Genomic DNA, 27,593 nt, shown 5'->3' with positions numbered 1-27,593 from the left:
GTTGTGTATTGGAGGAGGACAGCCCAGGGCCAAAGACTTAGTACTTTAGTAAGGATCATATATCATCGGCAGTGAATATCGGCAACCAGAAAGTGTTTTCCACACATCAAATGACAGATGGCATGATATTCATTTCGTACAGAACCTCTCCACTCCAATCCAACTAACGTGGGGGAATATGAATATAAACACGTTGGAAGAAAGAATGCAGCCAAGAAAATACAGATACAAGGGACATCCAAGAAAGAGATCAGAACCCCACATGTCCGTCATGTACATTAAGATTTACATTTATCCCTGTTGATTTGGTCGCAACAAACAATAAGAAGGCTGAGCGAGGTCCATAGCGGCGACACCGACCCCTAGTGGTTGAAAGGATATAACTATGGTCATATCAGGCAGAGTAGATTCCAGTTATGCCAGCTACCGTGGGATCCGGGTCTTGGTTATAGATTGGACATAAGCGCTCCCATTCAGCTGTAAAGCAGTTCAGGAAGAGAAGTACGGATTCTTTACATATGATTTACCTGGCACGGGGCTCACGTGAGCTGGAGTATCCGAGGGACTTTCTGCCATTACCACAGCAAAACCGCTGGATATGAAGGATTAGCCACTTCGTTAACGGAAAGGCTTATACACATACGTTGCAAGGTGCCAGTCAATGTGACTGTAATTCAGAGTTAGTATCCTTCTTGAAAGCTTGATGAAAATGATACAATACCAATGCAAGATCCACGGGCCAGAATTGTCAGTGACCCATCGGATCACCGTTTGCTGCCCAATAATCCCAGCGCTGACCACATCGCGGCGAACGGGGTTCGCGTAATTGAAGGTACTGCTGTCCGCGCTCTGTACGACCTCAAATGCATGCTAATAATCATAAGTATCAGCCAGACATGACTTCAAAGTCACGGAGAACATACCCCATGAAGGTGTATAGGATGCTAGTGCGATACATATCAGTCACGTAAATATCGAATGAATCGAAAAGACGTACAGGTCCGCCGGGAGCGCCTACTATTGCCACTGTCAACTCTACCGTTTTGTTGGCCTCGAGAACGTACACACTCCCGTTTGGGAGCAGCTCAGAAGGGTCTCGAACTCCACTAAGAATTTGGAGTAGAACAGGAACAGTGGGGTTTACAAATGTGACATCATTGACATCGAAATTTGAGCCATTGAAGGAAACATTGAAGTTGAGGTTTATATCTGCGTTCCCGTACCCCGGAATGCCAGGAGCACCGGGAGTGTTCAGAGTATGCAAGTTGGTCTCTACCAATGGGTTCTGGGCTGACGTATTGACCGTAGTCGGGTTGGTCTCCGGGGCGCCTTCGTAGCGTAGAATAGCAGAGTTCATGCCTCCGTCGTAGGTCGCATTCTCCGTGCTAGGAAGAGCGCGTACCCAGTAGTTATCCACTGGCTGATCAGTTACTAGAACCACAGAGTAGCGCTGGGCCGCAAGAATCTGAAGCTGATCTACCACTAGAGGATCTGTCAGCTGTCCATCCGCTTCGATAACAGTTAAGTTGTGGCCATCGATGGAGAATTGGACGTTGGGTTCGCATGACATTTGAATCAGGCGCAAGCGATATCGCTTTCCCGGCTTGACATTGATCACAGCAAGCTCAGACTGGGGTCCGCCAGCATAGCGACCGAGTCCATTGATGAGCATAGACTGGGCAGTAGGTACAGTGCCGAGCAAGTCGGGGGACACAGTGTGATACCTAGTGATCCTGGTTTAATCGGGAAGATTACTCATGTTCGTGAAACTCACCAGTCGGCAAGCGTGATTACGGTACTTGCTGGAACACATGATAGTCAGAGGGTTCAAATGAACCAATTTCTCACTCACCATCGTCGACATCATACATGTACGCCAAAGGGTCTTCAGGATCATATATTACCAGTGGTCCCCTCAGACCATCGCACTGTTCCGTAGGTCAGTACCACACATGCAAAGTTGGAGTGATACTTGCATATTGAACAGAATAATGACTGTGATACCAGTAAGTGCCCGCCTGGTTTGGGGCGGAGAAGGAATGTAAAAAAGAATGGTTCTGCGTAATGGGGCATTGTGTGACGAAGGCCACCCCATCGGCATAGTTCGTTCGATTCTGGAAGAGGCCATGCCAGTGCTGCCAGTGCCATCAATAATGTCAATTTTAACAACGTCAATGATGATTCGAAACTGCTTACAACACTGGTAAGCACGTACATCGATTCGTCATTGAGTATGTTGACCACTTCAATATCAAAGTGTTCTCCCTATTGTGATGTCAGCACCGGCACTCGACAACGAAGTTAAACAAGTTCACCTTCTGGGCTGTGATCAACGGTCCAGGAAATGCGCCATTAACAAGAGTTGTTCTGTCAAAAATCAGGAATGAATTTCGAGTACCGTCATAATAGACTCACGAGCGGTTGAAGCCATCTGGAGCAATGTATTTATTGCCTATGGTTAATCTAGTTTTTGGACCGTGTGCAGGGATCTGAGATAGCGGGTACTCTGAGCGAGATATCATAGCTGTAGCATTGATCGATGAGATGAGAGAAACGATCAGAAAAAAAATTAACATCGCAATTTTCAAAATGTATAGTAATGCTGTCGTTGGCGAGAGTGGGAGGTAGTAGGATAAGATTATAATGCTCTCGGGCTTTTATCTTGGAGCAGTGAATAGCCTTAAAGTGTTCCGACCCGTTCGAAAAGAATTATAACGTACCACGAAACCGTGATTCGGACATGATCCAAAATAACTTAGACGGAGGAACGGCCAACTGATCCCAGATGTAGTGGTAGGCCAAAATAGCTTGAATTAACTCTTCGTGTGCAGGAAGAGAAGAGTGACAATCACTCGGGCTGATCGTAGTTCTCCGTCAAGTACGGTGGCTCTGCGAGAGATTTAGGCTAGCGGTTGTTGGACAGAAATTTGAAAGGAGACGGCCACATAATTGGGGTGCGATGACCGAAGATTGTGCCATTATTGGATAGTGCAAGTCGAGCTGAAGTGGCCATCGAAGATCCGTGATCAATGAAATGTCTGCTATTTGTTGGCAGATTGTAGCAGTGACTGTAATTGTAATTGCGGTACTGAAATTAACCAAATGCACAACCGCAGACAGTGAAGTTCATGTCAATTTCGAGCCTGGTTGGTTGGTTTTATGAGTTCTTGAGACCACGGCAAAGCACGTCACTAGTTACAGTCACTGCAGCGTCGGGCCATATGGTGGTGGTTACTACTAGCTCGTCGGAAGGAAGAAGTTATAGATCAAGGTTAGGGTCAGAGCTTTGTGCCGTAATTGTAAATTACAGGATTGATTACCTAATTTGGCTCCTCAATCCCTTGCACGATTGTGAATCGTACAACCGCAACCTCCTTCGCTCGCCGCCGACTTTGAGGGTGTTCACGAATTTATCTAGTGGCTACAACAAGCTAACTAATCCGTTGTGTTTGAAACAAGGTATGCAATTGGTTTTAAATGAGTCGATGTGATTTAGTAAGAACCAGAACAGCATGCTACCGGAACCGAGCAAGACACTATGATAAACAAAATACAAACACAACAGAACACGTGAAAGTGAGTATCTCTGTCGATTTCCAATAAGGGGGCTGAGCAAGGTCCATGGGCCAGCTCAACCTAGTAACGGTGACTGTCGTTATTACCGATGCGGCTCGCGTCATGCACTCTCAGTGGAGGGACCACCGTACCGCTATAGCTCAATGTGTAACGAGCAACCACCCAGGGTCACTGGCTACTAAATGTGCAGCGTACGCTTCCTCGATAATTTCAGTATCGGTAGGTACAACGTTTACCGGATGTTTGAGCTGGTTATGCCGTCATATTCATGCATCGCCAGTTCAGCCTGCAACCCACTCGACCAACCCATTTCTCAACTTTCTCGAGATTTACCCTACATTGCTGTCATCATTAACTATTGGCTCGGCATTCCCGTACTCAAATGACCGTCCACCTATGACACCGACATCGCAAATCACTGTAACTCCTGCTGGACGCACCAACCCATTTTCTGTGCTTTGTGCATACAAAGCAGTGCATGCCCGAGGAACCCTACACATGGTCACGTTTGTTACGGTGAACGAATATCTTTGGTTACTGCATGGTCAGTAGAAAGATGAGCGTCTTAGGAAAACCGGCAATGTATTATCTTGCCGCCACTGTCGGTGATTGCTTTTTACCGCAGCAGAGATTGGGAAGTGACTACACCTTGTCTCGGAAAACGATGCTGACAATACCCACGACCAGTCGGAACACAAGATACAATCTGGAAAGGGCAATCTCTCCATAGAAATTGTTCAAGTACCGAAGATCTTAAAGCCGCTTGTGAATGGAACCCGGAAGACATACTAGGGGGCTTTGTAGTGTTGTGGGCAAAACTAGTTGTGCCTGACAGATGGCAGAACTCTGGAAAGCCCGGACATTTGTTATGAACAAAACAGGCGATGATGGTGATCAAGTTCTCTTTGTGAGTATTGACAATGCAGAGGTCCATGTAGCTCGGCTTTCCGGGCTAAACATAATATCGTGATCTTGTGTCTGAAACAAACTTTCATATCAGAACACGTTTGATCCCGCGCAAGCAAGAATTTCGCGCCCACCTGAGCTCCACATGCTCAGGCTATGCTCTCCGAAATTCTGAATCGCTCACTATGGCATGTGTTCTCTGCTTATCCCCATGTGTACTTTGCTTCTACTTCTCTTTTTCCAATGCGTGTCTCCTGAGCTTTAGTTAGGGTTAGCAGTGACACTGTGGCCTACTTACGGCTGCATTCTCCCGAAGTTCCAAACTTCCAGTGTGTTTGTGTCTGGCTCGGTTCCGGTAGTTTACCTGTAAGCGGTGTTCGATTTATGTAATCACAATGTTACACAGGGGCCCATTATTTGGAAATGACAGAAAATCGACCATGCCTTGCTTCGCGAGGTAACTCCACCTCCATGGCTTCAGCGTGCACGTATCCGTCTTCACCGCGGATTCAGATCATGCCGGAGAGATACATCACCTGTTACCTTCTCTTCCAATCCAGCGCGTTCAAGCTGGCCTGTAAATCGAAAACAGCTTCCCTTGCTTTAAGTTGCTTATGCGACAACATTCAACGGATCTCAAGGGCTGACGCTGGAGAAACGTGCTAGACCTGCGCGCAGATTCGTTTGCATGCGGATAACTATACACCGCACTTTCAAAAGTACGAGGCCGTTGAGACGTTCGAACGCCATTTCCAAGAGAAGAGACAACAGTAAATGTAGTGTACAGACGTCCGAAGGTGAACGGAGCGAAGCGCTTGTGATACTGTAAGCTCGCCAACAGCTTACGACGTTGAGGCCGATAAGCTGGTTTGAGTCGCATCCTCTTATAATTCATTTATATTATATGTACAAAGGATTAAAATCGCAAAGCCCGTATAACCGGTTGCCAACAATCATCTTGAGGGAGTCTTGAGAAATAAAACTGGGAGGTCTTCTCGGGCAAGCGTCCTCTTTGGCCCTTCTGGTGGAGCAGAAGGCGATCGAAGCTGGTCTTCAAAAGTGAGGTTGGGTAGCTCGATGGTAGATGAGTGATCCTGATCGAAAGGCGGGATATCGACGCCATACGGCTGGCGTTCGGGAATACTTGATGGTTGATTACTCACGGGAAGCTGCTCTTGGGCTAGATGTGGAATATCGGCGAAAGCACTGTGCACCTAAGCTGTGTGAGTTGTGATTGTGTTGTAAGAAATACACCGCACTCACCCACGGCTTCGGATCGCCACATGCATAGTGCGCCGACAGGGGACAGCAGACCGAACATAGTACAACAAACTTATCTGTCTCTGGTACTCTGAATTGCATCACGACAGGAGGGGCAAGACATTTTGATGGTGCAGCAGCAACGAAGGTGCATGTCGCATGCAACGCGCCGATAGTGGTCATCTCACCCTCCTTGTGCTTGGTGGCTAACTTGGTTTTTGAACGCCAAAGATGCAACGAGAGTACACGAGACCACAGTCTGTTGAACGGCATTGGCTCGCCTTTGTTGACCTTCGATGAACTTTGCTTGATCCTGGTTGCAGAACGATGCCGAAGAAACACGCAGATTACGAGGGCACTCATGCCAATTATACAGATTGCGAGAATGATGATGTTTGCGACAGGAAAAGAGCCTCGATTGACCTGGGCTGGGCGGGAAGTGGATGCAACTGGGAAGCTAGCGGTATTGGTGCCATTGGAGGGTGCCATGATAGATAGAGTCGACCTTGACTCATCCCAAATTATGTAAATATATGGAGGCTGTCAATTTTGTCAATGCGTAAGATCTCACACTAAGTACTTGGCTTAGCGTTTCATGAGTCGACTCTCGTGGTCACTGACCCACGCCCGTGGACACGCAGCATGATTTTACTGCGGCACAGCCTTAAGCTTAGCAACGACGACATTGAATGTGACCATCATGATAGCCATCATTGAATAGCCCTGCGAAGTTTTGAGGCTGCGCAGCTGCGCTTCCTGTCACAGAACTGTTCAAATAACATGCACAACTCAAGCTTGATCTCCAACGACCATCAAGACCACCCTTAACAACGAATAAATTTACCATGGAAGAAGAAGTAGCTGCCCTCGTAAGTCCAGTCTTATCGCCGTCGTCCACATCGTCTCTAGCAAGCTCATGGTCAAAATTGTCAGGTCATTGACAATGGTTCCGGCATGTGCAAGGCTGGCTGTAAGTTATCCTCGATCTAATTTACAACACTGTCTAATAAGCCTTCTCGCAGTTGCTGGTGATTCAATGCGATTCATGGTGTTGTAAGGATACACAACTGACTGCATTATTTAGGTGACGATGCTCCTCGTGCTGTCTTTCCGTAGGTTTTCACATTTTATATAACCCATCATACGTGGGGTATTCACGGGCCTTTCACAGCTCCATCGTCGGTCGTCCGCGCCACCAAGGTGTCATGGTTGGTATGGGACAGAAAGACTCTTACGTCGGGTATGCTTCGCCTCAGTCGTAGTCGCCGTCAACTTACATCTACCCAGCGATGAAGCTCAATCCAAGCGTGGTATCTTAACACTCAAGTACCCCATCGAGCACGGTATTGTCACGAACTGGGATGACATGGAGAAGATTTGGCATCACACTTTCTACAACGAGCTTCGTGTGGCCCCGGAGGAGCACCCTGTCTTGCTCACCGAGGCTCCTCTCAATCCTAAAGCTAATCGTGAAAAGATGACCCAAATCATGTTCGAGACATTCAATGCACCTGCATTCTATGTTTCAATTCAAGCCGTCTTGTCACTATACGCTTCCGGTCGTACCACCGGTATTGTCATGGACTCTGGTGATGGTGTCACCCACACTGTGCCTATTTATGAAGGATTCTCTCTTCCACACGCCATCCTCCGTCTCGATCTTGCTGGTCGTGATCTCACCGACTGTCTCATCAAGAACCTAACTGAGCGTGGTTACTCTTTCACGACAACCGCCGAACGTGAAATCGTCCGCGACATCAAGGAGAAGCTGTGCTACGTCGCCCTCGACTTTGAGCAGGAAATGCAAACTGCCGCACAGTCATCAGCCCTCGAGAAAAGCTACGAACTTCCTGATGGGCAGGTTATCACGATCGGCAACGAGCGGTAAGATGATCCCCTGTCGATCATTGGTCATCATATCTCATAATCGTGAAAGATTCCGTGCACCTGAAGCTCTCTTCCAGCCTGCATTCCTCGGTCTTGAATCTGCGGGTATCCATGAGACAACGTAAGCAAACAAATCAATTACCAGGAACGTTGTCCAATTGACTTCCCTTCTAGGTACAACTCAATCTACAAGTGCGATCTTGATATCCGTCGTGACTTGTACGGGAACGTCGTGTTGTCGGGTGGTACTACCATGTTCCCTGGTATCGCCGACCGCATGCAGAAGGAATTGACCTCGCTCTCGCCGTCAAGCATGAAGGTTAGTCCCAGACTTTAATATGGGAGATATGATTCTTATTCGTCATCGTTTTTAGGTCAAGATCGTTGCTCCCCCTGAGCGGAAATACTCAGTCTGGATCGGTGGTTCCATCTTGGCTTCCCTGTCCACTTTCCAGAACTTGTGGTGTTCAAAGCAGGAGTACGACGAGTCCGGTCCTGGTATCGTTCATCGCAGTGCGTATTTCTCGCCATATCGTCACCTCTCAGTCTCATTCAATTCTACTACAGAGTGCTTCTAAACATGATCGATGAAACAGTGAAAAGGAATTATGTTTCCGCTGTACTAGAATGACATTGCTTTTGATATTTCACGACCTTGAGACGCACTCACTTACGTTAAGCCTGGATGTTCAAGTTTACTTTTACTCTTTTCAATAGTTTTACCGCATATTTTCTTGAATGTTTATGATTCTTGCTGCACTGCGGCACCCCAGGGACGAACAAATACTCATTACGTAACAGGTACTACAGGCCCTTTCAAACTAAGCGAGTCTCCGCGATGTCCGGCGCCTCTCGGTCAGAGTGTTCCTGTGTCATACAACACCTGTTGAAGCAGCCCTGCAGATGAACTAACTGCAGCTTTTCACGACTCACGAGCCTCTTTACCTCTCCAGTTGACAGTCTTGCCTCTATTAGCATCTACTTCATCACAATTGTATGGTTGGGAACTGCAGTTTCGGCAATGTAGATTTACGGTCACCAAGTCACTCTAAATGCAACCACTAAAGTTTATTTGCGAGCGAGCTGGAATTTACTACCAAGTTGTTCAAGTGCGCTATTTGCAAGCTGGCAGCGACTCGTCGCTTTATCCCCGAGCAGGCAACATGTACGGTCGCAGACGGCGGTGGAATACTATTAGGTGGAATCTTTTCTCGAGTGAGGCATACACCCGATACTGATGTCAAATTAGTCTCAATCATGTAGCTACCGCTTCATCATGAAACTCAGATCAGTGGTGATTGGTCACATCTTTAACTTTGGCTGCCGTCGGTATCCGTTCTGTTGTCACACAACGCACTGGTCAACTGTCAGTCTCAGGGCCCAGAGGGTCATCATGTCCTGCGATCAATCTGTCACAGAGAGTAGGTAAGGTTGTCTCAGACTCCCTGGCGCGCAAGGCATATATCTGTAACTGTCGGTATTTGTTCTTTTGTCAAGCTCTACGTAACGTACGTCCTCAACTGTGCAACTGCCAGTCTGAGGGCACAGAGGGTCATCATGTCCTGGATTAACCTGTCATAGAGAATAGGTAAGGTCATCGCAAACCCCCTCACGCGAAAGGTATATAATGTCCCGCGATTTCACCACGTCGGTCAATATCTTACTCTGCGAAATATGGGATTGAAAAGAATGCCGATAACAGCTAACCTACTGGCCATTTCGCAGACTTTCCTCGCATTAGCAGCGTTGGTCACCGCGGATGCGCCTATCGTTAATTTGGGTTATGCTCAATACCAGGGTTCGGTGAACACAACTACAAATACAACCAGCTTCCTTGGAATACGGTATGCAGCTCCTCCGCTTGGTGCGTCCAGTTTTGTGCATTGCATACAATGTCAATCCACACTAAACATAAACATATAGACAACTTGAGATGGGCAGCTCCGCAGCCTCCGCCGACCATCTCAGGCGTTCAACAAGCTACCACGCAACCGAATGAATGTTATCAAGGACCCCTTGGCACTGCCTCGACGAATCCTTTCGAAAGCATCTCTTTAAGCAAGAGGGATGTCAGTCAGTCGGAAGATTGCTTATTTTTAAAGTAAGCCTTGTCTTAGAACATTCACGAACACTCACGATTTTGCTGCATCCGGTAGCGTATACACCCCAGGAAGCATGATTGTGACCCCTCCGTCGGGTGGGCTCCCAGTAGTCGTGTTTATTCACGGCGGAGGGTAAGTAGCGTGTGAAGTGATCCCACTGTTAGTGAAATTGACATTGTTATAGTTACGTTTTAGGAGCTGCGAGTTTATACGATGGTTCAAATCTAATCGTGGAATCGAACTATGGTGTCATCACTGTCATAATCCAATACCGCCTCGGTGTATTCGGTATATTTTTGCGACTCTTTCTGATTCTTAAATGTAAATGCTAGCTAGGTTTTCTTGCTGGAGAAGCAGTCCAAGAAGGGGGTGCGCTCAACGCTGGACTACGTACGTGCTCATCAAGTTTTGATAGTATTCAGACTTAAGCTGAACCTCAATCTCAAGTTGACCAAAATTATGCTTTGCAATGGGTACAAGCGCACGTAAGCAAAGTTTTCTACTCGTGTATTTTGTATTTCAGCTGATAAGCTTACCTGAGATAGATAAGTCGATTCGGTGGTGACCCTACGAAGGTTACGATTTGGGGACAGTCTGCTGGTGAGCCATGTCAAGTACTCTTATCACGATTGGCCTCGCTTCCTACTCAATTTTTTCAGGTGCCGGTTCTGTGATACAGCATGTTGTTGCTCACAGAGGCAACACACAACCTCCCCTCTTCAGAGCTGCCATCACGAGCTCTACGTTCTTGCCGTCACAATACAACTACAATGACCGTATCCCGGAGGTAATGTTGTCTATGAAATCAACGTCCGTGATGACCTGAATACCATCACCAGACACTGTACAGTATGGTTGTGAACGGAACAAAGCAAGTCCTTTCACAGTCAATCTTTGGCTATTGCCCAGCTAATACACTCAACTCACAGCTGTCACTCAAGCTCAGATACCCTCTCTTGCCTGCGCGCTGCAGATGTAAATACGCTGCAAACCTTGAACACTAACATCAACCTCGACGGCTTCTATGGCATGATCGCATTCATCCCTATTGTGGATGGGACTTTTATCGTGGAAAGACCCACCGTAACACTCAGCAAGGGCCGTCTGAATGGTGTAAGCTTGTTGAAAGAAGCCATCTCTGAGTGACACTCATAACCTCCTTTTAGAACTACCTTCTTTCAGTAACGAATACGCATGAGGGGAACATCCTTGTGAATCAATCAATGACAATGGATGTCGCGGATTTTATCGGGACGATCTACCCGAACTTTGGTCCTGCTCAGATTACTGGAGCAGCGGCGTTGTACCAGAATATGGGAAGCAACGTCAATCAAGCAAATCTTGCGATAGGTGAATGTGCGTATGACCTTTGGGAATTCGCCCCTGTTCCTAATTTCATGTGTGGATTTAGCAATGTTTCTCTGCCCCACTTATTATATGCTCGAGGCTTTTGGAGGACGAGCGTGGAAGGTAAGCTCAATGTGAATCTCGAGTACGTACGCCTAACAAAAGCAGGGCGAGTTTGCAATTCCACCTGGCCTGCATGGAGATGATGTTGGAGAGTACTTTACTTCATATACGTAAGCAAGTTGTTGTGAAGGATCACTACTTACTCTGATGCATACTGTTTCAGGGGTGGTCCTGAATTCATCGATGGTCCTCTATACAATAATTCACAGTTCATCACTTCCTTTTCGAATTCCTTCATGGCTATGGTCATGTTTGAGACACCTGACCATAGATACACCCCGGGAGATATCACACCTCCCTGGAACATATGGCAACAACGTTTCACAGAGATGGTCTTCAACGAGACTTCTGAGGGATTGCCTGATGTGTTCACGTCGAAGACTGACACGGCCTTACTCGAGCGTTGCACGTGAGTACTATACTATATTTGCTATGCGCACATGGAACTAAACTAAACACATATAGCTACTGGCGAAGTGTATCAGCGTATATACCGCAGTGAATGAGCACCAGGATCTGTTGCGTCGGCGGCTACTTGACCACGCGTGGGGTCATGTCCTATGCGTAAGTTTTCAGTGTACGATTTGCCGTGATGCCGTGTACAATTTTCACAGTCCGCTATATTTATTGTTGTTGTATCGTCATAAAGCAATTGCAATTTATTAAATATTTTATTGGGTAACTTGTTTCTAAATGGTAAGTCCTTGTTTTGGCTACGTCATGCAAGCAGGTGTAAGCCGGTTGCTTACCTGTCTGCGATGCTGAGCATTGATTATCACTGCCTTCGGCGTAAATGTTAAGGGATGAATCGATGACAGTCTTGATACAGCAGGGCAGATATTACAGCAGTGCATCAAATCTTAGTGAGTATCTGCATGACCAAACAGATCAGCGCCACTAACAACAGAGTGACAACGTGCAACCTGAGTGATGAGATCAAAGATAACTGTACTTTTTCCCCCGGTACCCTATTGTTGCATACATTCCTTCGCCACAGGTTCCTAACCATAATTGCCGCCAACGCGGCATTTCCAAACTAGCAGTTCTAGGTGACTTACATATAATACTACGCCGCGGTTTGCTACAACTTTGCTTCGGCGGTTTCATATCCGGATTATTAATTTAACCACGACGGAGTACATTTACGACATATTTCGGAGTTTGAAAAATAAATTTTGACCGTGCCGTTCACCCTTCAATTTATAATCTAGCGTGTGTACAGGGGCGGGTGTGATAGTGAGGCCGATTCGATTTTCTTGAACCAGAACCACGTACAAAAACCTTCCATGTGATTCTGCCGGCTCATACATACTATAATAAAGCATCCTTTCAGATCAAACGCATTCCGTTCAACAATGGAATTGCCACCTGGGATCGTCTACCTCCTCAGTTGCTTTCCACAGCTCCTATTGCCACCAGCGATAGTTTATATCTGCGATTTGGCATTTGGCGTATCCTTGTCAGGATGGTCACAGATTCCTGTATATGTGTTATCTTTTCCTGCTCTGTTCACTTGCAAGGTGCTCGCATTAAAGTACCACGATAGGCGCCAAGCTGCCATCCATGGTGCTGTCCTTCCACCCATGTTTCCAAGTAAATGGCCTGGCAGTCTGGATCTCCTCGCAGCCTTGATACAAAATTTCAAGTTTGGATACATGGGTATGCTACTCAACCACTTCACTTTCTATCAATACTTATGATCACAGGGGACTTGATGGCAGAGCAGTGTAACACTCTAGGACATACGTTCAACATGCGAGTCCTCTTTGAAAATAGGGTATGTGCATTCTTTCACACCCTCAGTTTCATCGTTGATACGTCGCGATTAATAGATCTTCACCGCTGAACCAGAATATACCAAGGTAAGCAGCTCATCGGAGTATTATAACCCCAGACATTCATGCGTGACAGGCAATTCTAGTATCAAAGTTCGCATCATTTGAGAAAGGTCGGCGATTTCATTTGCGGAGAACTGTCCCGATTCGATGTAATAATATTTTCAATCAACAGGGCCTATGTTTTCGGACCAAGTCAATTCCCTCCTTGGTACCGGAGTGTTCAATTCCGATGGTGAGTATTTTCCCTCTATTTCATCGTCAGTACATAGTTTACTTACTGTACTTCAGGGGATACGTGGAAGTGTGCCTTATTCATTGTCGTTCATTATTCGAACAGGCTTAATCTAGTGACTACAGATTCCACCGCTCGATGACACGCCCGTTCTTCAGCAAAAACAGAATCAGTCATTTTGATATATTTGACAAGCACGCGGAGGATGCCATTAGCCAGCTGAAGATTAGACTTAGAGATGGATACCCTGTGGATTTCCAGGTAAATTTATGATGACTATTCTATCCTTATTCTTTCTGATGCAGCTTCAGGACGTGGTCTCTCGTTTCACCTTAGATTCTGCGACAGAATTTCTCTTCGGCAAAGATGTCTGTTCTCTCTCCGCCGGCCTGGTCTACCCACCGTCATCGCCTCGTTCTAAAGACGTCGCATTTAAGAACCACCCCGCTAACAAGTTTGCGCATGCATTCAGTGAGGCTCAGATTGCTGTTGTCTATCGTGGCCGATTTGGCTCAGCGTGGCCCCTGTTTGAATTCTGGACTGATCGTGTCAAGAAGCACATGGGTGTTTGTTACAAGTTCATTGATCCCATCCTCAAGGAGGCGTTAGAAAAGAACAAAATGCTCAAGGAAAATATTGACGAGAAGGTAGTAAAGGATAGGGACGTCGAAGAAGGCGAAACGCTGCTTGATCACTTGGTGAATTACACAGAAGGTATGTAGCGCAAGCGCTGACGCGTCATCTCACATGATATATATTTGTTTCTTTCTAGACCCCATCGTCATCAGGGACGAAATTCTCAATATCATGATTGCTGGACGTGATACTGTATGTGTCTCTTTCGGACGGTCATTCTCAGGATGCTCATACCGCTCTTTCCAGACTGCAGCTACCTTGACTTTTGTTATTTATATGCTCACAGAGCATCCTGATGTCCTCCGCCGTCTTCGTGAGGAGATCCTTGGCAAGGTAGGTCGTTCGAGGAGACCAACCTACGATGATATGCGCGATATGAAATATTTGAGAGCAGTCATTAATGGTGAGATCATACTCAAAAGCCACTTTCTCCTGAGGTGACATAGGAATTTCAGAAACGCTTCGACTTTACCCACCTGTGTGAGTATTGGATCCGCTCCCTCGAAATTTCTGTATTTGATGTCGTCGAATTTTTCTAATTTTATTAGACCATTCAATGTCAGGTAAATACTAGTCCGCCCATTCAAATGTCTTCGTGCTCATTATAGATTAGGATCAGTACAGAACCAACGGTCTGGCCTGGAATTAATGGGGGAAAACCGATCTATATTCCTCCAAATACTAGGTGATTACATCAAGAAACAGGTTGTTTTTTCAACTGACGATGAGTATCTCAGGACACCTTACTCTGTATTCCTGATGCAACGACGAACAGACTTATGGGGACCAGATGGTGAGCACAATAATTGATTGGCTGCTTCATTGAAACGAATATTTGCTGACATTCTTCTCCACTAGCTGAAGAATTTGACCCAGATCGTTTCCTTGATGACCGCCTCCGGAAATATTGTACTCCTAACCCATTCATCTTCGTGCCTTTCAATGCAGGCCCCAGGATTTGTCTTGGGCAACAGGTCTGCTGACTGCTCTATCACAGTATTCATGCTTACATTCATGTTTCTCTAGTTCGCCTACAACGAGATTTCTTTTTTCCTAGTCCGACTTCTCCAGCAGTTCTCTTCGGTCTCATTGGCCACCGATGTCCAGACTCTTCCGCCTGCAGAGTGGGCGAAGTGTTCTGGCCGCAAGGCCATCGAAAAGGTCATATTTAAGAGTCACCTTACCATGTATGCACATGTAAGTCCTCACTTTGATTCTTTGTCCAGTGGCTCACATCGCGTATAGAACGGGCTATGGGTTAGGATGGAGGAAGCTACCCCTGTCGAGGTTGTGTAGATTTAAGGGTTCAGCATCACGACGACAAATCATTTATATCATCTGTACTATCATGTATATTGATGCAGAGGAAATATGTACAGTGGGCGGGGCCACCAAAACATAGAGGTGGATGCTAATCGGAAAATGAGACGACTACGAGGTGGGTAGAAGTAAGAAGCTCTGCATCATCAGCTGAGGCTCAATCTCACTGCAAGGCCAACCTTCACGAGGTTGCAGGCCATGTAGTGCGTGCTCCATTAATTAAACAGCTACAGAAGTTCAGAACCAGAGCAATTGCTAAACATATACTGTGAGCGCAAGGATCCCTGTTCCTTGTAATTACAATATTATGTAATGTAGAATGAACCCTGAGTAGCTTTCGGCGAAATGTCGGAGATACTAAGTGTAGCAGAGAGGAATGACTTGAATCTGTTCTTTGTCACCGTATGCAGATTTACTTTTGTTTTAGTGCTGCTGCAACTCTTTCAAAAGTCTTTTCTTCCCGGCCAAAGAAAATCAGGTTGTTGGTCAGATCAAGCTTGAGCCGACCAGTTTAGCCTTCCGATCAATGGTTGACCTTCATCTGAACTTTAAATGTGGGCCTGGACCATTATTTAATATATAAATCTTTCAGCTCCGTTTCATACACTGCTGCTCTACAGGCTCACAGTCTACGTTCACCACGTCATGGGTGTAACATGTGGCATTAGCAGGCCTGACTGGACGTCTCTAGATAGCGATCATGACTCAGAGGTGGTCGACGACTATGACTCCCCTTTGACGGACCTGGAAGACAGTACTGGTGATAGCAGCCTGGAGGAGACATTCAGTGAATCAAGCGGTAGTGAATACGGCGGAAAGACATATCATAGTAATTTCTATTTTCATCTCTCCAAGTGCAACTTGATATTCAAGGCTGGCTTTTGCTTTCAGGGAAACAACCCGCAAAAAAGCGTGCCAGGGTAGTTAAAACACTCAATACCGGTGTGACGCCACCAGCCAGAGCCTCTAGTCGAAAAAAGAAAATTCTTAGCCTCATTGTCACTATGCCGATTGACATTCTTCTTGAGGTTAGTTGATGAGCATCGGCCTTTTACGTGTCATCTGACCTCAACTTATACTCCCCATCAGATTTTTGGCCTTTTGGAACCGGCAGACCTTTTACATCTGTCACGCGCGAGCAAAGCTTTCCGCAAGGTTCTCTTATCTAATAATGCAGTCTCAGTCTGGAAAGCTGCCCGCGTCAATCGTGGTGGTGTTCCCGACTGTATGCCTGGCATGTCTGAGGTCGAATGGGCCAACCTGCTATTTGGTGGTTCTCAGTGTTATGTATGTATACTCTCCGTTCTCACCTTTTGCACTTTCGTGACAATCACCTCAGGTGTGTAGCACTAAGGGAATTACGAGAATAGACTTCGGTATCAGACGCAGAGTATGTACCTCGTGCCTCAAGAAAAAGTGAGCATCACTTTATGACTATGTCCTTATGTGCTCAACGATTCGTCAAGCCTGGTCTATAAGTCCAACTTTCCATCAAGATTTCCTGACATTGATCCGACTGTCATGGATTTAATACCATTCACTAACAGTGGGTACACTCCTACTATGACTTGTTAGTATCTGACCATCCAGAATAGTCGGTGGATGGGCTCATGGTCATGCCAGTGGCAGCAAGTTTTTTTGGTCAGACGACGTGCTGAAAATGGCTGCTCAGTTGGGATTTTACCAGAAGGATGTACACATGTTTAAGCCAGGTGCCAAGAAAAGGCTGGAAGACTTCAAGCAATCACGCAAGATATATGTTGATTCTGTTGTTAATGTAAGGTTTCTGCAAGTAGTTTGTTTAGATCTAACACCCTCGAAGCATGCTACGATGTGTAATACCTGGGTCAATAAGGACCGCGAACGTCATCTATTGACAATCACCGGGCTTCGCAGGCAAAATAAAGAGCTGTAAGCATATTTCATTGACTCGTCATCCCACCATGACTTGATCCTTTCCCAGGATTAAAGCTAGATTAGTTCACCTCGGCCACGATGCTAAGGACGTGACACGCATGTTCGATCATCGCGGATATGCCGTCAATAAGGAGCTTACCGATGCACGTCAGTGTTTCTACCATCATTGTAAAGAATTATCCTCTTACTGCGTCGGTTTCCAGGGTGGAAACGTCTACTCCCGAGAATCGAGCGTAATCTTTTTGAATTGAAGGAAAAGTGGCGTCTCCAGGACCAAGAAAATGCATCGTCTCGACGGAAGATGGACCTGCTGGAGATGTATGGCAACTATGTGCGGCAGGTGCGAAAGGGCCTTGTACCTCCTTTGGAATCCTTCTTGGAGCGCAGTGATGTCATGGACTTTATCAATAGCCCGCCCACTATGGAACGAGAAAGCGATATGAATGCTTGTCGTGCTTTTGCCGACAAATTCCCCGAATTTTGCACTGGGTACACCCATCAAGTGAAGCTCGCAGCAACGCAACTTCTTGGCCCCTCCACTGGTGTCTCGCAAAATACTCTAGGGCTACAAAATCACGGTATCAGCGCCCCTGACGAGACCTCGCTGCAACTAGCCACTTCTATTTTCCAATGCACTTCCTCGCGCCCTTTTCCCCTGATCACATGGGACAAAGTGCAGTATCACAGGTGCCATTCTCGCTTTTCCTGGTCGCTGAGGACAACAGCTTGCACATTTTCGATATCTCAATTTGGAATTACTGCCGCTCGCTCTTTGTTAAGCTTAGTCGGCCTTGATGCCAAAACTACGACTGCAGCCACAATGGATCAGCTCCAGTTTCACTTTTTTTGCTCCAACTGTCCACCCAAGCAAGAGAAAGGAGGATCTTACCGGATGGCGATGGACTGGCGTCGAAGTGTTCGTTCCTGTGTTTGTCTTTTGACAACGTGCTCAATAATTATGGTGCACCTAGATCATCCATTACGTCGAGGATTCGCACGCAGAACCTCGTTGGGAGCTCTTGAGTGCTGCGCAACTTGAAATGATTCGAGGCCCGCGTGCTCCCCAATATCCTAAAGCTACTGATTTGGTGTGGTGCTGTAACAAGTGCGATAGGCATCACGGAAACCCAGTTAGCAAGGCTGCCGTCATTGACCATATGCGATGGTAGATCATCACCTCTCCTGTTATACTCACTTTACTGACACCCAGTAGGCATGGAATCGCCGCTCCGAAGCAAGGGGTCGACTTTAGCTATGACCTCGGCCCTGTCGAGCTACCACCATCAGGAACGAAGTTCTTCGTTACCTCCCCTCACCCGGGCCTACCCAAAAAGCCGCCGACAAAAGACTATCGATGCAAACACTGCAAGGGCTCACAACGGAGTTTTATATTGGAAGGTGTTAGGCAGCACATCAAACACAAGTAAAAAGACATTCCATCTGGTTGTGCCCTACTCATTGAATTTTCTTTAGGCACGAAATCAGCTCCCCGCGTGAAGAGACAGACTTCCATCGAATCTAAGTAATGCTTCCCCGTTAATACGTATCTCCAGCGGTCACGTACGCCGACCGCTATTTGCATTACCAGCCCCTAATGTCTATGTACTTCGGACTTTCATCTACTGTCAAATGAATGAAACTCGTTGAATGCTAGGACGACAATCCATTAAGTACGTCGTATACGTAGATGATCACCGCCAGAGCATGCCCACCAGCTCGCTAGCAGGATATCTATCTCTAAGCAACACCATTCCCTGTCTTCTCATTCGGGTTCCATGGTCCTGCGTCGCTCAGCGAGCACCCGCCCGCGCATCTGCACTTGCCACCCAGATCAGCAGGAAGATCCTCTGCACGGATGTCCTGCAATAACTTCTGTTGGTATGAACTCCCAAGAATTTCTATCTTCGACACAGTCACTTCATCCAGCCAAGGTTTGATCAACGACCACACGGCAGCGAAGCCCCACGGCGCGTTGATGATGTAAAATTTACCCATGCATTCCGGATATCGGTCCTGCCCGATCTTCGAAGCCTCGTTCACGTAATCTCTGACTTGGTAAAAGGAAGAAAGGGAAACGCCTTTCAGATCAAGGATGGTGCAGACCGTCTCGACGGGGTGACCAACAGCTGCGGAGCATGCAGGGAGACGATCTGTAAGAAACTTCTCGTACTCGAGGATAAGACGTTGGAGCAACCGTTCCTTTGTCGTGATGCCATACAGCGCTGGGACATTGAGCTTGCCGAGTCTCTCGATGTATACCGGTCTGCCATCCTGCAACACAGCGGTTAGCGAAAGAACACGTTTGAAGGATGTGACGGCTACCTTGTCTATTTTGTGGTAGTATTGAGGATAGTATTGATCGACCTGCTCTTTCTCGGTGAAAACAAAGTTCCTGCGTTCAAGTTGGGCGAGATCAGGTTTATCGGCACTCAAGGCAATGGCAAGCGACGAACTGCACGATGTCATCTACTTTCATATCCCGTCTCCACTGCTCAGCAGCTAGTAACATCGCCTTTGCCTTCGGGACATCGAACTTGCGCGCCCTCAAGTATCTGCAGACTGGGTCAACACACGCCTCACACGACCAATCGGTCATAAATCGTGGGTCTGCGACACAGAATGCATCTACAGACTCTCAGATCGAGGAGTGGGACATACCGTAGCAGCATTGGATCATCCATTCTCTCCTCGACGAAATGACCTTCATCTCGGAGCTGATTCTTCAAGGTCTCAAGGGCATGTTGCTGCGGGACGGTGAGGTTTCCAACCCGCCCTGGCAGTGGACGAAAGTTAGGATCAGTTATGCCGTTTGGCAGTGGACTAGCGCTGGCTTGTTCAAGTGTGGACATGGTCAAGAGTGAAGCTTAGCACAGGCGTTGAAACTTTAAAATCGGGATTACAGTACTAGTACAGCAACAGCCTCCACTATTTGGTATTTGTGTTCCAATTACACCATTCCACGGTTCATACAAGCAACAATATCCCAAATCTAGCAGGAATCGCATCATTATTTCCAGAGCCCAGAAACACGAGTTGAGTCGTGTTCTAATGCGAGGGGGCTTGGGTAGTAATCCATCTACTAATAGTACACGATGCGGCTCAGCGGATAAATTTACGGAGCAACGCAGGTTGAAATGCAACTTGTGTGTGAGGAATGCAATAGAAAGTAGTATGCAAACAAATGAAAAGAACAAAATGCTTTCTGAGGTACAACCAACCTGGAAGCCAATATGATACAACATATCGATAATTTTCAGATTGTGGCGTAGGAGATGAGGGCATTACACGATGTCCCAGAGTTCTTCTAGACCACAACATAACTACCAGAAAATGAGGATCTAGTTTAAGATATTGACGCAAGCACTCACCTTGCCACAAGCAACTGATGCAGATAGAGGATAATCACTGATACTGATTTTGTGGTCTACAACATGATCGGCAAAGTCATCGCGGCCTCGAGCCATCGCGCCCACAAAGACAGCGATCGAGTGCGTTTCCGGAAGAGTCGGAAGATAACGGGATAGTCTGACAGTGGGAGCATCACCAGAAAGGGCTAGATAAGTGATCAGGGGTGAGCGGGTATCTACGGAATGCATGAGTTGACTGACTGAGTTTGATAGTATTGACAGGAAGGTGGTCGGACACGGGGTTCTGAAGCACAAGGTCAAGTAATGATCGCAGGTCGAAGAAAATGCAAAACGTACCTTGATTACCTTGAGCAGCTTCTCTGGGCCGTTGACACCTCGAATAGACAACTTATGGAGAAGTTGAACTTTTTTTTAAAAAAATGAGTGACGAGAACAAGATCAACGAGCGTAACTTACCCATTAATCCGCTGAATCGTTTGAAGGTACGAGGAATCCTTACATGAGGATTGACCTCAATGAGCACTCCTTTTGTAGTGTGTATGTACACCTGTAGCAGACCCGCCTTATTTAGAGGCGAATCCAAGAGTGTCAACAGGCACTGGGAAGGGGAAAAAAAATTGGTATCAAGGAATCATATGTCGTTTTCCCATAGTGCGCACCTGATGCGTAATATCGGGACGAGCATCCGCGATATCTCTACCAGTTTTTGCGAGGATGCCCTGATGGTCGTCGCAATTGAGAAGAGTGTATTTGACATCACCCTCCCTGCCGCCTTTGCCTTTTCCTCCACTTGATACTCTGTATGCCTCCAAGCAAGCTTGCTCTAGGATGACAAACAACCTTCTCTGAGTCGATGCAATACCACCACGGGGTACATGAGCCTGAACTGGCAACATGGACGGGTTTGCAGATTGCGGCATAGGATTGCTGGATGAATTTCCGGCCATTTTTCGAGATTTAGCAGGTAGAGGACGAGTGGGACGCTCTGGGCTAGAATTTTCTAGATTGGATGTGATGACTTGACGTTTTTGAGATTCTTGAGAGTGTGACGAAGATTGTTGAGTTTGTTGACTGAGTAAATCGTTATCAACCTGCATGGTGGATGTCTCCTTATCGGAGCCTTCCGAATCAGACTCGGGTGAACCGGACCTGCGTTGTCGCTGGTGCCGTTCATCAATGGGAGTTGATTTTGGTCGTGGTGGGGGCACAATCATAGCTTCATCATCTCGTTGTGCATTGAGTAGATTAGCACGGATTGGCGCTGGGGCTGTGGTCGATCCTGAATGGCGACGACGACGAACAGAGAGTTCTGGGACGGCAGACATGATTCGATGTGAGAGGAAAGAGGGAGGTGGATGTAACTGTAGATGAACGTTGAATCCCGGATATCAGATCTCTAAGTACTTATTCAATTTTATTTGGAGCACTTAGTATCCGCACTTAGGTATGGCATAGGTATCAGGCAAGTGAAAATTTTCACAAGGTGCTATGTAACAACATCCAGATCTCACACAATCAGACACAAATATAATAGATTTATTCGCACAAGAACTGTTCGAGGCTTGTTAGGTCTCAAAAGAAGTTTTTGATGAGCTGGAAAGAGTGGGAAATGAGTTTTGCCATTGAACCATCCTCTCAATCCACCATCATCTGCCATCTCAAATAGAGAGCGCAGTCTAGATAAGAAAAGTCACCTGGCACACCTACGCCCGATGTATGATCATCGTGGAGTCTCTCTATAAAGAGACAACAATTGATTAGCATGTCTCATAACTAGTCTGCGTATTACATACTAAAGGTATTCCCATCGAAACTCGTAATGACCCCATCTAGACTGCTTCCATGCCTTCGGATGCAAAGCAGATGAATGGAACCCAACGCTCCTGTAATACCTTCGGAAACACGAAAGGTAAACCTTGCGGGCATTCCGGCATATACGGATGCCTGCATGAGGCTACGGCCTATTTGGTATCAATCCGACAAGATCGATGGTAAACACATGCGCTCACAAACTCCATGAGTACCTTGCTAGGCTAGCCTGTAATCCGAGGCGGGGCATGTCACTCAGACCGCTTTTGCCTAAAACTGCCTACAAGGGCGTTATCAACATCCATTGGAGCATCAGCCGAATTATGCATCTGATGAAGGAAATAGGAAATGCGGAAAGATAAGTCGTTTAACTGTTCGCCTAGTAGAGATATATCACATGGAAGAGGGCGACGGACCGTCGATGACAGGGACAACCACGAAAGGGCGCGTAAAGTGACATCGCACTTCACTTCGATATTCGAAGTTCAAAATGTTCGTGATAGTCGATAATCTTGCCGACTGGATGAGTGATAACGCGGGAATCGAAGTCGGAGACACTTTACCACCTCCAAGTCAAGCACCCGAGAGGTCTCAAGGTCAGACGACACCCGCGAGGAACACCAACGTCGATTGCGCGGTTGAGGGAGAGCATTCCTTGTGGAGTTTAAGTATCCTGGTCTCACGTATGGAGTGCAACCAGGTCCCATTCGTTAACTTCGCACCCACAGTGTGAAAATTGTCGTCGTTCCAGAGTTCCAGAGAACAGCATGTTTTCTGGGAAATCTCACAGACTAAACACACTATTGACAAGACCGATGTAGCCGAGACCAATCATGATAAAAATAAAACCAATATTTCGAATAGGTTGCATTTAATGAAGCTATCGGTAGTGCTTTACGGCACAAGCGATGACAGCAACGAACATTCTTGAGACGGGGGTGGCAGTCTATGGCAGTATTAAGTTAGTGCGATCCTTCACCTGACATGTACAATGATAATGACATTTGAGGCACTTACCTCACTCTAGGCCTATTGAACATCACATGCCCGCCATTTTAGTGTCGGACGTCAACTTGAAGTCCTGAAGGTAGGTCGAATTGTATGAAATCAAGACCATGATATGGTATTTCGGTTCCGTCTTTTCTTCAAGAAGCAGGAAAGTTACAAACGTTGGAAAGCCTATCATTAATATTGCCGGCGGTTAAGTAGCCATGGCGGAGTTCGGAACCTAAACCGATTCAAACCAGCTGGTGGTTTATCACAGCTATCTGCAAAATGATAGGCCAGAATGTCAAAAATTTACTTGGCCACTTTTGTTTATTATTGGAGCGAGACCAGGCTCCTTCCCAGCCCCATTGAGGGGCATTGCCAAAATCAATGCACGTGATCTGTCGCGTCAATATGAGTAAATAGGTCTAGTATGGGTTGGCATCAAACCACATTTGCGTACTCTAAAATCCACAGCTAATATGAAACCACTCTTTGTATCGGATAACAACAAACTAGTCACTGCATACAGTCATGCCCTGAGAGTGATCACTACGTTGCTCACACGGGCGGGCGTCTTCCTCATTTCCCTTGGTGTTGACGGTCATATCGTCTCCAGGGGCATCGCCAGTCTTGCTGACTCACTGAAGGAGTTGCAAGGGATAGTAATAACTATAGAGGACTGGGTCGAACAAATCATAAGGAACCATGTCAGTACTGCCTTCAGTGATTATAGGCGATATCGCTGATATTGATATGGAATTGACAGAACAGCGCTCAGGCAACTCCGGTAGAAAGTGGGCAAAAAGAGGATGATGTTGTGATTACACCTCGCACTCCGTCACGCAGCACTCACTTAGACCAATCCCCGTGTCTGAGACCTACCCCCGTCGCGCCCAGCCCTGCCGCCCCTTCCGGAGTGTCTACACCGTGGTCAGCATTTCCGCAATCTTCGCCTCAAGTCACACCGCTGTTTCGTTGTGACCTTCAAAATACTCCTGTATCCATCAAGAACGCGCATGTTCTCTTCAATCGCATGCGGGCAGTACCTGCATACCAAACGCCTACACTTGGACTGCTCGAATCTCCCATGACGTCTCGCGTCACGACGCCACTTGCATATGGAGGACATCTTTCTTCAATCGACACTCCTCGTCCAATCATACCATTGTTCTGGCAACCGGCACCGAAAGGACATCCGGTCAAACTGATGGCACCAGACAGTGCGAGACATAGAAAGAAGGCTAGTAAAGAGAACGAGGAAGTGGGGACTGCCTCTGCAGCGAGCAGGTCAATATCATGACTCTTTGAGTGATCTTTTGTCTGTGCGACTGAGGTACGCAGGTACTCCTCTTGCATGATACAAGAGTGGGGGACACATGTACGCACTGAGGCGCTAGGAGGATATTGTTGAGGAGGCAGGTATGATAATCTGGAGTATTCTTGCAATAACAGTTATGGAGGCGTCCGGGAGGCAAATGACCTTAAGTGTCCTGCGCATCTATTAAAACGAGTAAGGTTGAGACAGTGAAGCACAATAAAACGTACAATACAGGCGCCTCCGCAGCTTAGAGGCAGACACAATCCCACCTTGACCCCATCAACCTCTAGTAAAATGTCGAACCTCATCACAATCACTATGCCCCTACGAGAGTTTAAAAGTCGTGGAGGAAGCGTAAGGGCAGTCGCAGTTTTCTCCGATAAACGACGGATGGTTACATTGTGGTCCAGGGACAAGGCACTCGGTCTATGGGGCATGAAGACAGGTATTGTGTTGAAGAAGTTAGAGAGGCATCGCAGTCAAGTGCAGACATTGGCAGTATCACGAAATGGTCAATTGATAGCAAGCGGTGAGAGTGGTCATCGTGTGGCACGAAGAAACTGGCGAATCACTCGCCAAAATTGAAGTCCACTCCGATTGAATTTCTTCATTGGATTTTTCTCCGGACGGGACAGTGCTGGCCACTGGTTTATGGCAAGAAGATTTAATCTGGAGTCATTTTATCCGCTGCTTACGGTATTCACCATCTGGAAAACGTCTTGCCATCGCAACAGACGGTGATATCGAAATTTGATCGAAATTTACAATTCAGGCTCGAGGTACATTCGTCGCATCTTCATCTTATGATCATGTCCGTCTCTGGCACCTCTCAAACTAACAAACCCTTGCTATCTTCAAGCACTCAGAATGCGTCACTTTTGCCGTGGACGGCAACCACATCCTCAACGGAGGTGAGGAAGGATGCGATGGGCATAGATGCGCAGGACCTGATCTATTTTCGTCCGGGGATGAGGAATGCCTAAAAGAAACTGCAATGAGCATCAGGCGCGTCACATGCAAACTAGATCACCGCTGAAAAGACTTTAATTCAGTTCTTGCGGGAAAAGCCCATTCGGCAAATGTTCTTGTCCGTCCGTGGGATCGGCATCTCCTCGGAGTACCTGATTTCGCAGACGATATGGAGAGCATAGGAGATTAGTTCGAGCCCAGGTTTCCGGTGGACGACTCTGACAAGTTACCCGGCGGTTTACCTGTATGCGAGGAACCTTGCTCACGAACGTTGCGGTTGCTAGTCCGCCTCGGGCAGCCTTTCGACGCATTTTTGCTAGCGCAGCAGCATGTTGGAGAATACGAGAGGGTCGCGATAGACCATAACATCATTGCACAAATCAAAGACATTGCTTCGGTCGATAGCATGGATGTCGGTACCGTATAAATACTCTAGGTGAAAAGGGAGTATAGTGAAGTAGGAGAAAGAGCGATCGCATGTGAGCTCGGCATGAGGTAGGCATGAATTGCTTCCGCGGGATCAAACGTTCCATCGATGACTGGCATAAATTTTGGTCAGCGAATGTATATGTTCATTTATCACCAATGACTTGTTGTAAGTAGATTACTGGCCTAGTAACATGATCAGTTCTACAAGCTCAATTGTTCAACACACTAAACTAGATACTCGGCAGGAAGGATCAAGGACTTGAATGCTGTGAAAGTCATCTGAAAGTACGATGATTGACGTTACTCGTGACAATTCTTCATTCACAATATCTAGATATCCATGGTAGGTGATGAGTACTAACATGCACTGCGAACGTACCTTCGCTCTCCAAAGTCACCTAAACCTGGAATAATGTAAGATTTTTCGTTGAGGCCCTGGTCTATCCATCCGGTAATCTGGATGATAGATTAAGTTGATCAAATCTGACTGGCATATATCTACTCACCACGCGCAAAGACGGGAATCTACCGCAGAATCTCTTCAAACCTTCTGGTGCCGCGATCTAGACGGCAATAAAATATTTGCTTTCGGATGGAACTCGCAGTAGGACAAACCAAGTTAATGAATATGATTCGCTCCTCTGGAACGCCTTGTTCCTGCAAAACTTCAACTGCCTTCATAGCTGAGCCTCCAGTGGCTTTAAAGTGTTTAGCAAAAGAATGTGCGTTGCAAGAGAATATGATGTACCTAGCATCGGATCGAGGAGAAGTACATATCGGGATGCGATGTCTTCGGGAAGCTGCAGTTACAAAGCAGTCAACACAATGCTCGTCGTAGCGCACCGAGTCTACCTTAGAATAAAAGAGCTTTGGAAGCGCAGTCTCCTCGTCCTGGTTGCAAAGCCGTTATTTATGATCAGAAGATGCAGATATATGATCGTACTCGTTGAATCAGAATCTTCCCTATGCGCACGCTACGGCATACTTCTCGAAGACCAGCTTCCATGGCCTGTTACGTTCGGCATTACTAACCGTCAGGTGATGTACTATTCGTACAATGATGGCCAACAAACCTCGCCAGCGCGCAGAATTGATACTCCACAAATCTTTCCCTCGAATCCAACACCTTGATACGTGGAGCCCTTCAGCAGAAACACGTCAATATAGGGGGGAAATGATGCAGCTTCTTCCTCGACCCAGGCGGTTCAAATAGAATTGACATACCGTGGGAGTCTCCACTATCTTTGGGACCACAGGTAGATGATTTAAACTTTCTTCAACAAGTAGACGAATGATTCGGTCAGAGTAAAACAAGAAATCTCCTCGACTTGTGGTTTTATCGCGGATGATGGTGTACAGAGCCTCGAGTTGTGCTGTTTGGGGAAGAGTAAACACTGATGGCGGTAGCAAAGCTGGGTGCGTTTGAGACGTCGGCGCCGTTGATGCTGCCATTGCTTAATTGCTTAATATTAATGCTGGCACTGATCTGAGAGCTTGAGCATTCGAACGACATGGCTTGTCACGTGCACGTCATTCTCCGCCAAAACTGAGCCAGTCTCAATCTAT

The 27,593-nt window shown here is 46.8% G+C and overlaps 11 protein-coding genes across 11 annotated transcripts; 6 read left to right on the top strand and 5 right to left on the bottom strand.

Moving 5' to 3' along the window:
• Positions 1-394: 394 nt before the first annotated feature.
• EDB93DRAFT_1091351 (laccase) lies at positions 395-2,576 on the bottom strand (the record flags this gene model as incomplete). Its single annotated transcript, XM_041446349.1, has 12 exons — positions 395-477; positions 528-592; positions 644-667; positions 722-870; positions 924-944; positions 998-1,724; positions 1,775-1,802; positions 1,853-1,928; positions 1,986-2,135; positions 2,197-2,265; positions 2,316-2,367; positions 2,416-2,576. 12 exons carry the CDS (start codon positions 2,574-2,576, stop codon positions 395-397), a joined length of 1,605 nt encoding a protein of 534 aa, XP_041304292.1.
• A 1,284-nt stretch (positions 2,577-3,860) lies between these two features.
• EDB93DRAFT_1167777 (uncharacterized protein) lies at positions 3,861-4,483 on the top strand. Its single transcript, XM_041450251.1, has 2 exons — positions 3,861-4,209; positions 4,263-4,483. The coding sequence occupies exons 1-2, from the start codon at positions 4,118-4,120 to the stop codon at positions 4,366-4,368; spliced, it is 198 nt and encodes a 65-aa protein (XP_041304291.1). The 5' UTR covers positions 3,861-4,117; the 3' UTR covers positions 4,369-4,483.
• A 905-nt stretch (positions 4,484-5,388) lies between these two features.
• EDB93DRAFT_1167767 (uncharacterized protein) lies at positions 5,389-6,712 on the bottom strand. The gene is made up of 3 exons (XM_041450250.1): positions 6,676-6,712; positions 5,747-6,611; positions 5,389-5,697 (listed from the first exon to the last, which is right to left on the bottom strand). The coding sequence occupies exons 2-3, from the start codon at positions 6,229-6,231 to the stop codon at positions 5,436-5,438; spliced, it is 747 nt and encodes a 248-aa protein (XP_041304290.1). The 5' UTR covers positions 6,232-6,611; positions 6,676-6,712; the 3' UTR covers positions 5,389-5,435.
• EDB93DRAFT_769487 (actin) lies at positions 6,410-8,506 on the top strand. The gene is made up of 10 exons (XM_041457400.1): positions 6,410-6,611; positions 6,676-6,712; positions 6,765-6,770; positions 6,827-6,854; positions 6,914-6,982; positions 7,030-7,626; positions 7,679-7,750; positions 7,804-7,948; positions 8,004-8,142; positions 8,197-8,506. The coding sequence occupies exons 1-10, from the start codon at positions 6,588-6,590 to the stop codon at positions 8,205-8,207; spliced, it is 1,128 nt and encodes a 375-aa protein (XP_041304289.1). The 5' UTR covers positions 6,410-6,587; the 3' UTR covers positions 8,208-8,506.
• A 636-nt stretch (positions 8,507-9,142) lies between these two features.
• On the top strand, positions 9,143-11,876 carry EDB93DRAFT_769591 (Alpha/Beta hydrolase protein). The gene is made up of 15 exons (XM_041457401.1): positions 9,143-9,493; positions 9,553-9,730; positions 9,786-9,863; positions 9,916-10,019; positions 10,068-10,121; positions 10,179-10,216; positions 10,277-10,331; positions 10,391-10,518; positions 10,571-10,602; positions 10,661-10,844; positions 10,898-11,087; positions 11,143-11,201; positions 11,247-11,311; positions 11,365-11,610; positions 11,667-11,876. Exons 1-15 carry the CDS (start codon positions 9,304-9,306, stop codon positions 11,701-11,703), a joined length of 1,638 nt encoding a protein of 545 aa, XP_041304288.1. The 5' UTR covers positions 9,143-9,303; the 3' UTR covers positions 11,704-11,876.
• Positions 11,877-12,441: 565 nt separating this feature from the next.
• On the top strand, positions 12,442-15,304 carry EDB93DRAFT_1167759 (cytochrome P450). The gene is made up of 17 exons (XM_041450249.1): positions 12,442-12,860; positions 12,908-12,978; positions 13,034-13,063; positions 13,113-13,149; positions 13,212-13,271; positions 13,328-13,340; positions 13,397-13,532; positions 13,583-13,985; positions 14,044-14,099; positions 14,154-14,310; positions 14,363-14,387; positions 14,456-14,470; positions 14,521-14,592; positions 14,645-14,700; positions 14,766-14,881; positions 14,934-15,104; positions 15,153-15,304. Exons 1-17 carry the CDS (start codon positions 12,557-12,559, stop codon positions 15,201-15,203), a joined length of 1,773 nt encoding a protein of 590 aa, XP_041304287.1. The 5' UTR covers positions 12,442-12,556; the 3' UTR covers positions 15,204-15,304.
• Positions 15,305-15,624: 320 nt separating this feature from the next.
• Positions 15,625-18,874, top strand: EDB93DRAFT_769323 (uncharacterized protein). Its single transcript, XM_041457399.1, has 12 exons — positions 15,625-16,056; positions 16,119-16,255; positions 16,317-16,514; positions 16,567-16,643; positions 16,694-16,773; positions 16,823-17,004; positions 17,050-17,138; positions 17,191-17,291; positions 17,348-18,060; positions 18,116-18,309; positions 18,358-18,567; positions 18,618-18,874. The coding sequence occupies exons 1-12, from the start codon at positions 15,873-15,875 to the stop codon at positions 18,664-18,666; spliced, it is 2,214 nt and encodes a 737-aa protein (XP_041304286.1). The 5' UTR covers positions 15,625-15,872; the 3' UTR covers positions 18,667-18,874.
• EDB93DRAFT_769004 (CRAL-TRIO domain-containing protein) lies at positions 18,750-20,092 on the bottom strand. The gene is made up of 4 exons (XM_041457398.1): positions 19,803-20,092; positions 19,598-19,696; positions 19,467-19,536; positions 18,750-19,415 (listed from the first exon to the last, which is right to left on the bottom strand). Exons 1-4 carry the CDS (start codon positions 19,991-19,993, stop codon positions 18,882-18,884), a joined length of 894 nt encoding a protein of 297 aa, XP_041304285.1. The 5' UTR covers positions 19,994-20,092; the 3' UTR covers positions 18,750-18,881.
• EDB93DRAFT_1167751 (Alpha/beta knot methyltransferase) lies at positions 20,048-21,973 on the bottom strand. Its single transcript, XM_041450248.1, has 6 exons — positions 21,172-21,973; positions 20,969-21,110; positions 20,849-20,916; positions 20,753-20,795; positions 20,513-20,697; positions 20,048-20,464 (listed from the first exon to the last, which is right to left on the bottom strand). Exons 1-6 carry the CDS (start codon positions 21,835-21,837, stop codon positions 20,426-20,428), a joined length of 1,143 nt encoding a protein of 380 aa, XP_041304284.1. The 5' UTR covers positions 21,838-21,973; the 3' UTR covers positions 20,048-20,425.
• Positions 21,974-23,790: 1,817 nt separating this feature from the next.
• Positions 23,791-24,611, top strand: EDB93DRAFT_1253755 (uncharacterized protein; the record flags this gene model as incomplete). The annotated part of the gene is made up of 2 exons (XM_041453509.1): positions 23,791-24,018; positions 24,078-24,611. The coding sequence occupies 2 exons, from the start codon at positions 23,791-23,793 to the stop codon at positions 24,609-24,611; spliced, it is 762 nt and encodes a 253-aa protein (XP_041304283.1).
• A 1,576-nt stretch (positions 24,612-26,187) lies between these two features.
• Positions 26,188-27,570, bottom strand: EDB93DRAFT_1167727 (uracil phosphoribosyltransferase-domain-containing protein). Its single transcript, XM_041450247.1, has 6 exons — positions 27,252-27,570; positions 27,101-27,169; positions 26,971-27,036; positions 26,880-26,918; positions 26,776-26,827; positions 26,188-26,725 (listed from the first exon to the last, which is right to left on the bottom strand). Exons 1-6 carry the CDS (start codon positions 27,477-27,479, stop codon positions 26,553-26,555), a joined length of 627 nt encoding a protein of 208 aa, XP_041304282.1. The 5' UTR covers positions 27,480-27,570; the 3' UTR covers positions 26,188-26,552.
• Between the last annotated feature and the right edge of the window lie 23 nt (positions 27,571-27,593).

The sequence above is a fragment of the Suillus bovinus genome (genome assembly GCF_016758785.1).
Source record: "Suillus bovinus strain UH-Sbo-P2 chromosome Unknown EDB93scaffold_63, whole genome shotgun sequence".
NCBI classification, from domain to species: Eukaryota; Fungi; Basidiomycota; class Agaricomycetes; order Boletales; family Suillaceae; genus Suillus; species Suillus bovinus.
The sequence above is the reverse complement of the archived record's forward strand: the minus strand, read 5'-3'. Positions and strand labels throughout refer to the sequence as shown.